This window comes from Cervus elaphus, chromosome X (genome assembly GCF_910594005.1).
Source record: "Cervus elaphus chromosome X, mCerEla1.1, whole genome shotgun sequence".
NCBI classification, from domain to species: Eukaryota; Metazoa; Chordata; class Mammalia; order Artiodactyla; family Cervidae; genus Cervus; species Cervus elaphus.
This window is the reverse complement of record NC_057848.1, coordinates 71,222,481-71,239,107: the sequence shown is the minus strand read 5'-3', so window position 1 is coordinate 71,239,107 and position 16,627 is coordinate 71,222,481. Positions and strand designations below refer to the sequence as shown.

Genomic DNA, 16,627 nt, shown 5'->3' with positions numbered 1-16,627 from the left:
TTTCCAAAGTCTGGTGATGCTGAGGGGCCCCCATGGGAAGGTGAGTGGTTCCCTGTGCTCCCCCAAGGTCATGGGTGCAGCAGGCCACCATCTAGCATCTGTGCTAGGACTGCGGCCTTCTCTCAAGGGTTAAGGAAGCCCCCACCTGAGTGAGGATGTGGGTGTGCAGTCACCCTGGAACAGAGGGTCCCATAGAACACAACTCCACACGTACTGGGACTCCTGTGGGCCTGGTCCAGGCTGTCAGGCTGAGACACCACCCCCTCTCACTTCTTCAGTGAACTTGGGGATTCAGGGGCTTGGTCTTTGGGGTGCAGTCTCAGGTGGGCAGAGGGAGGTGCCCACATCCTGCGAAGACTCGAGGTGAGGACCAGAGGAGACTGAGGGTCCCCAGGGGATGCATGTGCAGCCCTCCCAACAGCCCTGGGGGACCATGCGTCGTGGCGTCCAGATGTGACGTCACTGATCCCGATGGGAGGGGAGAAGTGAGGGCCTGGGTCAGGTGCCTGTGTTCAGATCAGCAGAGTGAAGGAGCCCAGCTGTGCTAGGAGTCAAGGTAGAACCCTGAGGGGGGCTCTGGGACCCCAGAACATCCAGGTTGTCACTGCTCTCAGCCCTGGGAGACCCCGGCAGGGTTGAGGTAATGAGCCCCCTACTCCTGCTTTCCTCTCAGGGGTCCTGGCTGGGGGCCTGGTTCTAAGGGGAGCAATGTCAGGATGAGAGGGTGGTACCCAGACCTGCTGAGAGTCAAAGTGAAAAGCAGGAGGAGGGTTGAGGAATGCGGGGGGCATCATCTCAGCTCTGGGAAGCCCTGGGCTTGGAGTCCTGACATCGTGTCCGCAGATTCCCCCTGGGGGTCTCAGGGCAGTGATGGCCTGGTGTGAGGGCCCTGTCTCCGGTCAACAGAAGGGGCATCCCCAGACCTGCCAGGGCTCAAGATGAGGACCTTGAGGGAGAACACAAGGAACCTCACAGGTCCTGGCACCTGAAGTCATCCCCGGGTGACTCTGGTGGGGGCATGAACTCGGGGTCTCAGGGACATTGGAGACTTGATATAAGGGGCAAAGGCTGAGAGTTTGGAGGGGAGATTCTTAGGTTCTGAAGGAGTTTAAGTGAGGTCCCTGAGTAAGGTCTGAGGGGACCCGAACCCCAATCAGAGGAGACTTAAGTTGGTGCCTGCTGTTGGTCCTTGGCATCCCTGGGGTAGGATGAATGCAACAGACATGGTCAGACTTCATGACATAAGGGTCTCAGACTGGGAAAATGGTAGGGAGGAGGACTTCCTGATATCTGGGTCTCGCATAGACTGAGACCTCGCACATCGGGTGGGGACTCAGGAGGGCAACTTCCCAGGTCCTGTGGGGTGTCAAGTTGAGGACCCTGAGGAGGGACTAGGGGACCATGGACCCCAATCGGAGGAGACATCAGAGAAGCCCATCTCTGTTGTCAGTCCAGGACGACAGTGGAGTAGAATGAATGAAACAGGCGTGGTCTGACTTCCTGACATCCGCGTCCTGGAGAGACTGGGGCCCTGGTATAGGGGGCGAGGCTTCAGTTGGGGAGAAGCGAGAATCCAGGTCCTGCCCGAAGGCAAGTTGAGGTGCCTGAAGGAGGACTAAGTGGACCCCGAGGGAGGATTGACGGAACCCTATAGATCCCCGCCCCTGAAGTTGGCCGTGGGAGCCCTTGGGGTGAGAAGAGGACACTAGGCCTGTCTGCCTTCCTCACATGTGGGTCTCAGAGAGATTGGGGACCTCGTGAAAGTGGCGGGGTCTCAAAATGGTGGACGGGACAATGCCCGGTCCTGCCTGGAGTCCAGGCTCCATGCAAAGAAGAACTGAGGTGGTTAAACCCCAACAGGGAGGGATCTTGGCCCTTGTGGGGACTCTTAGAGTGCCCAGAGCAGGGTGAGCAGTTTCTTGACCTCTGGCTTAGGGACCTCAGGACCTGAGGTGATCAGGAGGAAGGCTGAGGCTTCAGGTCCACAGAGGGTGGACTCCCCGGACTCCGAGGGAGGACTGAGCAGATGCCCACCCCTGTGGTCAGTGCTGGGAGGCCAGGCAGGACATGAGGAGGAGCTGGGACCCGAGCATCTCCCTAGCCTAGGACCCGCAGGAGGCCCTGGGCAGGTGTGGCGGCATGTGGGGCCCCTCAGCGCTTTCTGTTCAGACTCATGTCTTGTTCTGAGTTTCCATGAAGGCCACCAGAGGGAAGCGACCAGGTCATGCCAGGGGAAAGGTGAGCACTCCAAGTGAGCCCTGAGGGGACCACCCACCACACAACTGGGGGACTTCAAAAAGTCCACCCCTTGTACTGTCATGGAAGGCTCAGGGATGTGCTACAGGATACCCCTGAGGTGTACCCTCCATGTCTCTCACAGGGGATCCAGGAACCAGGAGGTGAAGGCAGAGGTCTAAGGACCGTGTCCAGAGGACAGAGAACAGAGGAGGTCCAGGCAGTGCCAGGAGTCAAGGTGAGGAGGGTGCCCTGAGTGTGCACCAGGGGCTCCCCATACCAGAACAGAGGGGACCCCACAAGGGTCTAATCCCCACACCTTGTCAGCCCTAGAAATCTTGGGCTGTGCTGAATGCACCCTGGGGAGCCACCTCACTTCCTCCTTCAAGTAGCCAGGGGACTGGCCACCCCAGAGGCATGACCCTGTGAGGTGTGAGAGCACCCATCAAGAGGAGACCTGTACATGGCCTGTGTCAGACCACCCAGGATGTGGTTCTCAGCAGAGGCCCCTCTCATTCTCTCTCTCCCCCAGGCCCATGGTCCCCATCTGTCCTCCTGCCTTATTCCTGTCTGTGCTTCAGTCCTAGGCATTGCACTCGGGATTGACATGAGTGAGCTGAGCAAGCCTGAGGAAGACCTTCAGGAGCCAGGCGAGGCCCACGACCTGGAGGAGGAGCAACTCTTGGGGGCTGAGGCAGGGGAGGCTGCATCCGCCTCGGCCTCCTCCCTGCCAGTCTCCTGCTCCACCCTTGCAGAGGCCTTGTCCCAGGAAGCTCTGAATGAGATGCCAGTTAACCTGATGAAGTTCCTGCTCTTCAAGTATCAGGCCAAGGAGCTGACCTCTGAGGCAGAAATGCTGAAGAAGGACCTCAGGGATAACCAGAAGCACTTCCCGGTGGTCTTCAGCCAAGCCTCAGAGTGCCTTCAGCTGGTCTGTGGTGTTGAGGTGAAGGAGGTGGACCCCATGGAGCACATCTACATCATGGTCTCCACCCTGGGATTCACCTGCGATGCAATGCTGAGCAGTGGGCAGGGCTTGCCTAAGGCCAGTCTCCTGGTGCTCATCCTCAGCCTGATCATGCGGAATGGAGACCGCACCCCTGTGGAGGAGGTCTGGGGAACACTCAGCAGATTGGGTGTGTGTCGGGAGTGAGCATTGTGTCTTTGGGGAGCACAGGACACTGCTGACCCATGTGTGGGTGCAGGAGGGGTACCTGGAGTACCGGCAGATGCCTGACAACGACCCTCATCGATATGAGTTCCTGTGGGGTCCCTGGGCCTATGCAGAGACCAACAAGTAGGAAGTCACAGAGTATCTGCTCAGAGTCAGCCAAAGGTTTTCCAGGGCCATCCCACCCCTGTCTGCAAAGGCTGTGAGGGAGGAGAAGAGGAGCCCTGACCCAGAGGAGCCCTGACCCAGAGAAGCCGCCAAACTGATCCTTCCCTCTGTGATTGAAGAGAGAGCAGTCAGCCTTCTCAGTAGTGATGGCCTGGGCCACTTGGGGGAACCCGGTGTATAACATCTTTGTGTTCCTTTTCTCTGCGATGACATCGAAATTTATCTCTTTTTTTATGAGTTTTTCAAATGTGTTTTTTCAGCTTAAGCCTTAATAAACTTCAGTATCTAACTTGGTGAATGACATTGATCACACATGTATTTGTATTTAACCAGTTTAAGGACCAGAGTTTTGCTGTTTTGTAAAAGAGATTGGGAACTCTCCCATTTTATTTTATGACCCTGAGCAAGATAACATGGAATTGGAATTAACAACTATTTTGGATATGTGAACTTACTAGCAGTATATAGTTGGTGGAAGAATTGGAAAATAAAAGAAATGATTGTAGTGAATTCTTGCTTCTTACAGGTTTTGTCTGTCCTTCTCTACAGCTAATCCATATCTGTTTACTCAGATTTTGCCAGGTTATTAAGAGAGCAGGAGAAAATAGAAAGATTAACAAGCCCCCTTCTCACTGGCTCATTTATTCCACAGAACTTCATGGAGCCTCTGCTCTGTGGAAGGCCCTGTGTTAGCAGTGGGGACACTAGGAGAAGCAGGACACCCCCACACCCAGAGCGATGGTCTAGGAGCCACAGTCACACGAGGAAGGTGGAGAGACATCCCCTAGTTCCACAGAACAAGGCGATATGGGTCAGGGAAGTGGGGCTCAAGGAGGAGCACTCTAGTGTTGGTGCCTGAGCCAGGGTAGTTTGGGGCCTTGGGAAGCTGGGTTCCTTCTGTGGGAGATGATGGTAATGAACCTGAGTGGTAGCAGCAGCCAGACTGTAGATAGGGTCTTATGAGTGAGAGGAAAGTCTGGAATTGGACATGCACATTAGAAGTTCATCTTCTCTCCAATTAATCTCCTGGGTCTGAAAAAGAAAATGCACTTTGGTCAGAACAGGTAGACACCTGGTTTTTCTGCCTGAGTCTAAATACACTTGAAAGTTTCCAAATGGGAAATGAGCGAATTTTGTTTGGTGCACAGTCTATTCAATTTCGGGGCATATAGTTGAAGACATTTCGATTACCACAATCAGTCTTCTGGTAAGATATTAATGGGGTTCTTCTTTGAAACTGGCAGTTGGACACTTCAACTGTTGGGTCAGCTTTCCTAGGTGGTCAGACCCCAAAGCCATAACAACTGCACTGAACTTGAATTCACATACCTCAGAATCCTCCTTGGAGGTGAAGGCTGGTGCATTGTGCATATCCTTGCTGGATTTTGTAAAGAAAACTCCCACTGTCCTTTTTCTCCCACTGTCGCTTGTCTGATACCTGCCCCCCATGAAGGTCATGGCTGTTGGGGAGCCTATGGGCACCTGTGCAGGTGCTCAGGTAAGTTCTATCCTGTGAAGGCAGCCAAGTCTCCCAGGCTACACTCCCTGTCATCAGGAGGTAGGGCCACATATTCACTCTGCTGAGACTGTGGGTGGGTGTCACTGCAGAGGGAAGGACAGAAAGAGAACTGGAGGGAGTGGAGGTGGAGACCCCCTCCCTGACATTTACAAGACCCTTGGAAGCTAAATCAGATCTTGCATTTGAAAGTGCTGATACAGAGTAGTGACTAGAAACAGCTGAAGATTCAAGGCATCTTTGGCTTTCTCAGAAACTCAACACAGGAAGGGAATTGTCTTTATCATAAGTTATACCTACCGGCTCCTATCAGTTGAGCACCGAGTACACTGCAGGGCAGGGGAGAAGCTCCAGGTCCTTGTTCACATCTCTTCTCCCTCTGCTTTCTGGAAGTTGCCTGCAGGGAACATGTGATCCTTATGTAAACCTACAACAATTTGGAAATAAATACATGATTAATTCACTGATTTTAATACAAAGATAGAAAAAACGGTTCATCTAAATAACAATAACATGTTGTTTGGGGCAAAAGCATCCCATTGGTGTTGATGTCTGGGGTGGGATGGAAAGGTATTTTGGATGCAGGTGGTGCCACATCCGTGGGGCTGAGCTCCCAAGAAGCAGGAAAGGCTCCTGCCTGACTGATGGAAGATCTGTCCAGGTGCAATCCATTCAGAGCCAAGGGTGAGGACCTGGGCTCCTCCCAGTGGCACAGTCAGAAGGTGGGTGTTTTTAGGAGAACTACTCTCTTCCTAGAGCCCTCCAGGACAGTTGTGATGTAGACAGGGTGAAAGAGGAAGGATCATTTTTGATTCTTGGCACTGCAGATGATATCTTGGGGGTGGTACAGCCAGATGGACTGAGGAGGATGGAGAGCCCTGGGAGCAAGGGGCAAGGATGCAGCCTAGGATTCTGGAGCTGAGGTTCAAGCCAGAACCACATGAGGACCACACAGTCCTCACCCTCTGCCCTCCTTCTGGGGTCCATCCTTCTCTCCATTTCCCTTCATCATGTGGCAGGTCCAGGTCAGGAGAAGAGGAGACACGTGGATGGGGAACTGGAGCCTGAACCTCTATGGAGAGGAGCACAAAGTGCCAGGTGGGAACCATGGCTCATAGGTCACTAGGACTGTTACGATATCTCCTGGGGGAAGATATCGCCCTTTGAGAAGAAGAGCATGTCCTGTCACCACATAAGGCTGGGTATTGTGAACTCACATGTGCTTAGAGTGCCCCAGGGCTGCTACTTTAATATGATGCGAAGTCAAATGTAAATAGTTAGAAGTGGCTAATGGCTAGATAGTTGTGCTTCACAGGGGCCCAGAAGCACAACTTCCCCTGTGGGTCACTGGGAGTGGTGGTAGGTGGGATCACTGTTCCCTCTGGTTCCAGGGCCATGTATCTTACTTAGTGGGGGAACTAATGATGACAGATGTGGAGTTTGTCCAGTCCCTGGAGGGTGAAACCCCAGCACCACGGGCTCTCATATCCCAGTGTGCACCTCACATGTGCTTCGTAGAGGCCATTCCTCTGCTCCAGGAGACCAGCAGCTCTAGAAGCTGTGGTCTCAGAGCAATGAGGGCTTTGGTGTGAGGGTCCAGCCTTGGGTCAAGTCAGGGACATCCTGTACCTTGCAGAGCTCAAGATGAGGATCCTGAGGAGGACACAAGGACCCCATGGATCCCACCCCAGCTGTCATCCCTAGGCATCCCTTATGGCGGCATGAGCACTTGGCAGCATGTCCCTAACTTTGGCATCCCTGTCTCTGACAGGTTGGGGACCTGATATAAGAGGCAGGCCTTAGAAGGAGAAGGGGAGGATAGTAGGCTCTGAAGAAGTCTGGGTGAGGACCCTGAGGAAAGACTGAGGGGATCCTGGACCCCATCACAGAGTGGGCTCAAGGAGCACATAGGGTGGGATGAGCACATGCCGCATTTCCTGACATCCAGGTCTCAGAGAGACTGGGGAACTGCTATAGGTGGTGGGGCTTCAGGTGGGCAGAGAGGAGAATTCCAGGTCCTGTGGGGTAACAAGTTGAGGTCCCTGAGGGGGGACTAGGGGGCCCTTGACCTCAGAGAAAGCTGTCTCTGTTGTCGGTCCTTGGCGGCCGTGACGTAGGACGAGAACAGGCATGGTCTGACTTCCTGACATCCGGGTCTCAGAGAGGGGTATAAGGGGCGGGGCCTCAGTTGGGGAGAGGAGAGACTCTGAAGCTCTACTCGGAGACAAGGTAAGGCCCTGAGGGTGGACTGAGGGGACCCCCAGGGAGGACTGCTGGAGCCCCACAGATCCCTGCCCCTGTCATCAGCCCTGGGAGACCCTGGGGTGAAAAGAGCACACTGCGCCTGTCCTGACTTTCTGACTTCCGGGTCTCAGCGAGACGGGGGACCTGGTGTGAGGAGCCGGGCCTCAAACTGGGGGAGGACAGAGCCCCGGTCCTACCGGGAGTCAGGTGAGGACCCTGAGGGAGGAGTGAGGGGAGCCGAACCCCAGAACAGAGGGGACCCAGGTAGTCCCCAGGCAGGACGACCTCGTGCCATGTGACTGGGAACCGGGTGAGAGCGGCGGGGCCTCAAAATGGAGGACGGACCAGTTCCGGGTCCGGCCTGGAATCCAGACTCCAGGCAAGGAAGGACTGAGGTAGAGGGTGGAGGCTTCAGGTCCACAAATGGTGGACTACCCGGACAGAGCTGAACCCACCCTTGTGGTCAGTGCTGGAAGTCCAGGCTGGATGTGAGGTGAGGACCGAGCATCTCTCCAGCCTAGGACCCGCGGGAAGCCCTGGTCAGGTGCAGCCTTATGTGGAGCCCCTTCGTGCTCTCCCTTCAGACTCGGGTCTTGTTCTGAGTAACTCTGCAGGCCCCCAAAGGGCAGGGTACAGGCTGCGGCCGGGGAAAGGTGGGCACTACAAGGGAGCTACAAGGAAACCATTTCCCCCACAACTGGGGCGACCTCAGAGCCCAGGCCTGTGCCACAATCTACCCCTGAGGTACCCCCTCCATTTTTTTCACAGGGGCTCCAGGAACCAGGAGGCAAAGGCAGAGGTCTTAGGCCTGTGTCCAGAGGTTCAAGAGCAGAGAAAGTCCAGACAGTACCAGGAGTCAAGGTGAGGAGGGTGCCCTGAATGAGCACCAGGGGCTCCCCATCCCAGAACAGAGGGGACCCCACAAAGCCTTAATCCCCCCACTGTGTCAGCCCCAGAACCTCAGACTGTGCTGGCTGCCCTTCCCTCTTCGGGCAGCCAGGAGACAGGCTGCCCAGGATGAGAGCCCTTGTGAGGCCCTAGAGCACCCCTCAAGAGGAGACCTGTAAGTGGCCTATGTTGACCACCCAGGGTGTATCTCTCATCTGAGGCCCATGGTCCCTAATGTCCCCTGCCTCACTCCTGTCTGTGGTTTGATCCCAGGTATCGTGCTCGTGGTCGAGATGAGTGAGCTGAGCAAGCCCAAGGAAGACCTTCAGGACCCAGGGGAGGCCCAGGGCCGGGAGGAGTCACAGCTCTTGGGGGCTGAGGGGGGGGAGGCCGCATCCCTCTCAGCCTCCTCCCCCCCAGGCTCCTTGTCAGCCCCTGTGGAGGCCTTGCCCCAGGAAGCTCTGAATAAAATGGTGGCTGACATGGTGAAGTTCCTGCTCCGCAAGTATCGAGCCAAGGAGCCAACCTCCTACGCCGAATTGCTGAATACAGTCCTCAGGGATAATCAGGACCTCTACCCGGTTGTCTTCTGCCAAGCGATTGAGTGCATTCTGCTGGTGTTTGGTGTGGATGTGAAGGAGGTAGACCCCAGGAAGCACATCTACATCACGGTCCCCAACCTGGGCCTCACCTGTGATGCAGTGCAGAGAGGTGGGCAGGGTCTGCCCAAGGCTGGCCTCCTGGTGGTGGTCCTCAGCCTGATCCTCCAGAATAGAGATCACATCCCTGAGGAGGAGATCTGGGAAGCGCTCAACAAGATAGGGCTGTATGTTGGGAGGGAACACTCCATCTTTGGCGAGCCCAGGGAGCTGCTAACCCAAGTGTGGGTGCGAGAGGGGTACCTGAAGTACCGGCAGGTATCTGACAGTGACCCTGCTCGCTACGAGTTCCTGTGGGGTCCCCGGGCCTTTCTGGAGACCAGCAAGGAGAAATTCATGGAGTATCTGCTCAGGGTCAGCCGAAGGGCTTTTAGGTCCTTCCCACTCCCTTCTGCAGAGGCTGTGATGGAAGAGGAAGAGGGGGCCCTAAGCCAGAGCAGCAGCCAGGCAGATCTTTCCCTCTGTGATTGAAGAGGGGGTGGTGAGCCTTCTCAGTAGTGAGGGCCTGGACCACTTGGGGGAACCCAGTGTGTAGCATCTTTGTGTTCCTTTTCTCTCTGATGACATGGAGATTCATCTCTGTTTTCTTTAGGAATTTTTCAAATGTCTATTTCAGCTTAAGGCTTAGTAAACTTCAGTATCTAACTTTGTGAATGCCATTGATCACACATGTATTTGTACTTAACTAGTTTAAGGACAAGAGTTTTGCTGGTTTTTAAGAGATTGGGAACTCTCCCATTTTATTTTGTGACCCTGAACATGGTAACATGATATTGGATTTATAACTGTTGGAAATGTGAACTTGCTTAGCAGTAATGTACTTGGTGAAAGAATTAGAAAATAAAATGTGATTATAGCAAAATCTTGTTTATTGTAATTTTTTGTCATTTTATACAGCTAAGTTATCTCAGTTTATTTGGATTTTCCCAGGTTATTATTTAAGAAAGTAGGAGAAAACTAATCCTACTAAATAAGGACCTGCTCCCTGGCTCATTTATTCCACAGAACTTCACAGAGCCTGTGCTCTGTGACAGGCCATGTTAGCAGTGGGGACACTAGGAGAAGCAGGACACTCCCACACCTGGAGTGATGATCTCAGAGCTGCAGTCACATGAGGAAGGTGGAGAGATGTCCCCTAGTCCCACAGAACAAGGCAACATGTGGCGGGGCGGTGGGGTTCCAGGAGGATCCCTTGAGTGTCGGTGCCTGAGCCAGGGTGGTCTGGGGCTTTGGGAAGCTGGGTTCCTTCTGTGGGAGGTGATCGTGATGAGGCTGGGTGGTGGCAGCAACCAGACCTCTCGATGGTGTCTTATGGGTGAGAAGAAAATTTGAAATGGGACATGTCCATTAGAAGTTCCTCTTTAGTCAGAGATGAATCTTCTGGGTCCAAAAGAGAAAGTGCAGTTTGATCAAGATCAAGTAGACACCTGGTTTTTCTGCCTTAGAGTAAATACACTCGAAAGGTTCCAAAAGAGACATGAGTGAATTTGGGTTGGCACACAGTCTTCTCAGTCTTGGGGTACATAGCTGAAGACATTTCAGTTACCACTCTCAGTTTCCCTGTAGGATTTTAATGAGAATCTTCAATTTTTTGTCTAGGTTTATCTAAGTAGATCGTAACCTTTAATGTGGCTATTGGTCATTACACATGCGTTTTTTTTTTTCAACATATGGTCCAGAGCAATTTCATTGTCTAAACATACAGCAATTACAACAAAAGACCTTTAAAAATAAGATTGTTGTCACCGGCTGCTGGCAGATTTTGCTTTTAAAATGGCTGATGGCATTCTAAGTCTGGCACAGCTCAGAAAACTCACATTCTTAACAATACAAGGACTTGTCTGAAATCACACCATAGCATCACCTAGTTATTTCCATAGTTACTTTATTTTGTTTGTGCCAGAAGTCCTCTTGGAGGAGGTCGCCATTAACCCCACTATAGGGCTGCCAGTTGGGCAATCTTTAAACTGGAGAGCAGTTACACCAAAGAAGTTCTGGCACTGTTGAGAAAGCTCTAAGCCCCACAACAAACTTCCCAACCTGGGAATCTGACAAAGGGATTGAGAATCTCCAGGGAAACTGACTTTGAAGATCAGTGGGATTTGATTATATAACTTCCTCCCACAGGACTGGGGAAACAGACTGTCAGGGGGCAGAAACAAAACCTTGTGTGCACCAGGACCTAAGGAAAAGGAGCAGTGGACCCACAAGAGACTGACCAGACTTCCCTGTGAGTGATTGGGAGCCTCCGGTGGAGGCCTGGGTCAACAGTGACCCACCGTGGGGTTAGGGCCACTGACAGCAGCAGCCCTGGGAGGCGCAGCATGCTGGCATAAGACCTCTTGAAGGAGGTTGCCATTATCCCAATCATAGTTCTGTCCCAGGTCAAACTGCAGGGAGGGAACATAGCCCCACTCATTAGCAGAAAATTGGATTAAAGATTTACTGAGCATGGTGAGCATTGCCCACCAAAGCAAGACCCAGTTTTCCCCACAGCCAGTCCCATACATCAGGAAGCTTGCACAAGCCTCTTATCCTCATCCATCAGAGGGCAGAGAGAATGAAAACAACAATCATGGAAAACTAACCAAACTGATCACATGGTTCACAGCTTTGTGTAACTTAATGAAACTATGTGCCATGCCACATAGGATCACCCAAGATGAATGGGTCATGGTGGAGAGTTCTGACAAAATATGGTCCACTGGAGAAGGGAATGCAAAATCACTTCAGCATCCATGCCCTGAGAACCCCATGAACAGTATGAAAAGGCAAAAAGATATAACACTGAAAGATGAACTCCCCGGGTTGGTAAGTGCCCAATATGCTTCTGGAAAATAGTGGAGAAATAGCTCCAGAAAGAATGAAGAGGCTGAGCCAAAGCAGAAACACCAGGCAGAGTGGAAGTGTCTGGTGGTGAAAATAAAGTTTGATGCTGTAAAGAACAATATTGTACAGGAACCTGGAATGTTAGGTCCATTCCATAATTGTGAGAGGTGTTATTCCTTGGTTGAAATTTTGTTTGTTGCTCTGATTGAACTTGAGTAATAGAGGAAAATTTATATTTAAGGCCAAGGTGAGAGCTGGCATTATTAACTGATAAGGTGAGGGGATCTTATAATATTAATAGTGGCCTGAACATGACTATAAATTTTTTTTCATTTGAGATAGATTTCCCAAGAGTCTCCAAAGCCTTGGAGAGGAGAAACCCACCAAAGTAACCCAGAAGTGCTAGACACAAATAACTGATACAAACCCAATAACTGGATTCATTTTTAAAACTAGCATATGGTCATGCCTATGATAAAAAAACATTCGATTCACTTGCAAAGGTCCAAGAAGTCAAAAAAACAGTATGAAGACTCATACAAAGCAGGTCAAGGATCTTGGGTAAGTTGTCTACTTCTGGATGTCATCATTTTTTTTCTCATGTGATGTAGTTTTTCCTCTGAGCATTGTTTTAAGGTGATTTTGAGATCAGCAGTCCTCTCTACAGGCCAATCCATAGCAGGGAACCTTTGTGAGTGGAAATTAATTGAAGAGTTAATTCCCTTTGGTTATACTGTGCATGAGCTTGTTAACAGCACCTTAAGTTAAGAGGAACCTGATAAGGCTCCGTCTATCCAGGTCGGTGATAGTCTTTTGTGTTTTTTTGTTTGTTTGTTTGTTTTTTATTTATTTATTTTTAGTTTTTTGAATTATGCCTTTTTCAGAATCCTCTGGTTACAGGTCGTGGGGCATCTGATCTTTAACCAAAAATAGATTAATGTGTTAAGCTTTAGGAACAAATTTAGAGTGTCCTTAAAAGCTCAATTACACTTTTTAGCAATGTAACACAACAGCAAGGAACTAACTGGGAAGTGAGCCTTGATAAACACAGACCTTAATTAGCAAAGCTAGAATTTAATATCTAGTGAAACAAAAAAATTTTTCTTCATTGTGAGGGCACTAACCTCAAAATCAGGGAATGCTTTACACCATCAAATAAAAATGAGTTTTCTCAGGTGGCTAGGAAAAACCAAGCAGCTGTCTTGGATTTCCCATAGACCTGACTGGCTGATTTAAACAATAGTTATTCACTTAGCCAAAATAACAATGGAAGATTTCAAAGGCAGTTCAACATCTTAAGAAAACTTGTTGCTGCTGTTGTTGTTGTTCCATCGCCAAGTCGTGTCTGACTCTTTGTGACACCATGGGCTGTAGCATGCCAGGCCTCCCTGTCCCTCACCATCTCCTGGAGTTTGCCCAAGTGCATGTCCATTGAATTAGTGATGCCATCCAACCATCTCATCCTCTGTTGCCCTCTTATTCCTTCTGCCTTCTATCTTTCCCAGCATTAAGGTCTTTTCCAAGAAGTCAGCTCTTCGCATCAGGTGGCCAAAATATTGGAGCTTCAGCTTCAGCATCAGTCCTTCCAAAGAGTATTCAAAGTTGATTTCTTTTAGGATTGACTGGTTTGATCTCCTTGCAGTCCAAGACACTCTCAAGAATCTTCTCCATCACCACAGTTTGAAAACATCAATTCCTTGTTGCTCTGTCTTCTTTATGGTCCAACTCTCACACTCGCACCTGACTATCGGAAAGACCATGGCTTTGATTATATGGGCCATTGTCAGTCAACTGATGTCTTTGCTTTTTAATACACTGTCTAGGTTCGTCATAACTTTCCTTCCAAGAAGCAGTCATCTTCTAATTTCATTGCTGCAGTCACCATCCCAGTGATTTTAGAGCCCAAGAAGAGGAAATTTGTCACTGCTTCCACCTTTTTGCCTTTTATTTGCTTGAAGTGATAGGACCGGTCGCCATGATATTAGTTTTTTTTTTTTTTCTAATTTTGAGTTTTAAGCCCATTTTTTCACTGTCCTCTTTCACCTTCATCAAGAGGCTCCTTAGTTCCTCTTCACATTCTGCCATTAGAGTTGTATCATCTGCAAAATTGAGGTTGTTGATATTTCTCCCAGCAATCTTGAATCCAGCTTGTAACTCATCCAGCCTGGAATTTCGTATGATGTTCTCTGCATATAATTTAAATGAACAGGCTGAAAATACACAACCTTGTGGGACTCATTTCTCAATTTTGAATCAGTCAGTTGATCATTATAAGGTTCTAATTGTTGTTTCTTGACATGCATACAGGTTTCTCAGGAGACACATAAGATGGTCTGATATTCCTATCTTCTTAACAGTTTTCCACAGTTTGTTATGATCCACATATTTGGGATTCTCTGATAGCTCAGCTGGTAAAGAATCCACCTGCAATGGAGGAAACCCCAGTTCGATTCCTGGGTTGGGAAGATCCCGTGGAGAAGGGAAAGGCTACCCACTCCAGTATTCTGGCCTGGAGAATTCCATGGACTGTATAGTCCATGGGGTTGTAAAGAGTCAGACACGACTTGGTGACTTTCACTTCACACTGTCAAAGGCTTTAGCATAGTCAGTAAAACAGAGGTAGATGTCCCTCTGGACTGCCCTTACTTTCTCTATGACTGAAGGAATGTTAGCAATTTGATCTCTGGTTCCTCTGCACAGATGCTCCAGCATGTCTGGCTCTAAGGAGCTCCCTTGGGAGACCCAAGAGCAGCCCTCAGGAGGGGATCTGTAAGTGGCCTGAGTCAGAGCAGGCCAGGGCATGTCTCTCAACTTACCATTTACCACCCACCCCCCCACCAGGCCCGTGGTCCCCATCTGTCCCCCTGCATCACTCCTGTCTGCAGTTCAATCCATCATCATGTTCATGGTCGAGATGAGTGAACTCAGCAAGCCCAAGGAAGACCTTAAGGGCCAAAATCAGGCCCAGGGCCCAGCAGAGGCGCAGCTTATGGGGGCTGAGGCAGAGGAGGCCTCAACCCCTCTGGCCTCTTCCTGCCCAATCTCCTCTTCCTCCACCGCCACCCATGCGGAGTCCTTGCTCAAGAAAGCTCTGAATGTGATGACAGCTGAACTACTGGGGTTCCTGCTGCTCAAGGATGGCACCAAGGAGCCAATCTCCCAGGCCAAAATGCTGAACACGGTCCTCAGGGATAACCAGGCCCACTTCCCGGTGGTCTTATGTGAAGCCACACAGTGCCTGCCGCTGGTCTTTGGCATGTATATGAAGGAGGTAGACCCTGGGGAGCAAATCTACTTCCTGGTCCCCACCCTGGGCCTCACCCTCAATGAGATGCAGAGGGATGGGCAGGGCATGCCCAAGGCTGGCCTCCTGGTGATAGACCTGAGCCTGATCTTTCTAGCAGGGGACCTGACCCTGAGGAGGAGGTCTAGGGAGCACTCAACAGGATGGGGGTGTGTGTCTGGAGTGAGCACTACATCTTTGGGGGCTCAGGGAGCTGCTGACCCAAGTGTGGGAGCGGGAGGGGTACCAGGAGTGCCAACAGGTGCCTGACAGTGACCCAGCTCACTACAAGTTCCTGTGGGGTCCTCAGGCCTATGTGGAGACCAGCAAGTGGCAAGTCAGGGTGTTTCTGCTCAGGGTCAACAAAAAGGCTTTGAGGACCTTCCCACCCCTGTCTGCAGAGGCTGAGGGGGCGGAGGAAGAGGGGGCCTGAGCCAGAGCAGCAGTCAGGTGATCCTTCCATCTGTGATTGAAGAGGAAGCAGTTGGCCTTCTCAGAAGTGAGGGCCCGGGCCAGTTGGGGGAACCAGTGTGAAGCATCTTTGTGTTCCTGTTCTCTATGAAGACCCACAGATTTATCTCTGTTTTCTTTAGAAATTTTTCAAACTTTGTCTGTCTGAAAAGCTAAATAGAAGCTAATATAGAAGCTAATATGAAAGGCTAATATAGAAGGCTAAATAAACTTCAGTGTCTTAGCTTTGTGAATGATGCTGATCACAGTATGTTTGTGCTTACACAGTTCAAGGATAAGAGTTTTGCTCTTTTTTAAAAGTGACTGGAAACTCATCTATTTTGTTTTGTGACCATGAACAAAATGGAATGGAATTGGAATAGAACTATTTTGGAAATGTGAAAATACTTAACAGTAATATCATTGGGGGAGAATTAAGAGATAAAACATAATTGAGGTGAGTTCTTGCTTCTTATATTTCTTGTGTGTCATTTTATACAGCTAAGCTATCCCTGTTCAGTTGGACATTTTTAGGTTATTATTTAAGAAAGTACAAAAAATCTGATCCAACTAATAAGTCCCCTGCTCACTGGCTCATTCCACATTTATTACTTCATGGAGCCTTTGCTCTGTGGAAGGCCCTGTGTTAGCAGTGGGGATGCTAAGAGAAGCAGGACACCCCCACACCTAGAGCGATGATCTAAGAGCTGCAGTCATCTAAGAGCTGCAGATGATCTAAGAACTGAGGAAGGTGGAGAGACATCCCCTAGTTCCACAGGACAAGGCAACATGTGAGGTTGGGGGGCAGTGGGACTCCAAGAAGAGCACTTGAATGTCGGTGCCTGAGCCAGGGCGGTTTGGGGCTTTGGGAAGCTGGGTTCTTCCTGTGGGAGATGATTGTGATGAGGGTAGGTGGTGACGACAGCCAGAGTTATACACAGTGTCTTATGAGTGAGAAGAAAATCTGAAATTGGACATATACTTAGAAGATCCTCTTCTGTCCTAGATAAATTCCTGGGGCAGGAAGGGAAGGTACACTTTAGTCAGGAACAGTTAGACACTTGCTTATGCTGCCTGATCTAAGTACACCAAAAATTTTCAAAATGGAGAGGGGTGAGTGGACTTTGGTTTGCTGCACAATCTACTCAGTCTTGGGGAATATAGTTGAAAAAGTCTTGATAAGC

At 50.4% G+C, this 16,627-nt stretch overlaps 1 protein-coding gene and 2 pseudogenes across 2 annotated transcripts; all 3 read left to right on the top strand.

Moving 5' to 3' along the window:
- The window catches only part of LOC122688978, a 735,084-nt pseudogene extending 730,994 nt beyond the window's left edge, over positions 1-4,090 (top strand).
- A 3,162-nt stretch (positions 4,091-7,252) lies between these two features.
- Positions 7,253-9,736, top strand: LOC122690625 (melanoma-associated antigen 10-like). 2 transcript variants are annotated; one of them, XM_043897505.1, is made up of 3 exons: positions 7,253-7,319; positions 8,103-8,195; positions 8,496-9,736. In XM_043897505.1, the coding sequence occupies exon 3, from the start codon at positions 8,516-8,518 to the stop codon at positions 9,350-9,352; it is 837 nt and encodes a 278-aa protein (XP_043753440.1). In that variant the 5' UTR covers positions 7,253-7,319; positions 8,103-8,195; positions 8,496-8,515; the 3' UTR covers positions 9,353-9,736. The 2 variants fall into 2 exon arrangements, with proteins under 2 accessions (XP_043753440.1, XP_043753441.1); XM_043897506.1 differs by lacking the exon at positions 7,253-7,319 and adding an exon at positions 7,388-7,541.
- A 4,873-nt stretch (positions 9,737-14,609) lies between these two features.
- On the top strand, positions 14,610-15,426 carry LOC122690339 (annotated as a pseudogene).
- Positions 15,427-16,627: the final 1,201 nt, after the last annotated feature.

Bases quoted from the DNA above. Each gene is read 5' to 3' on its own strand.
- LOC122690625 (XM_043897505.1), top strand. From the start codon at position 8,516: ATGAGTGAGCTGAGCAAGCCCAAGGAAGACCTTCAGGACCCAGGGGAG.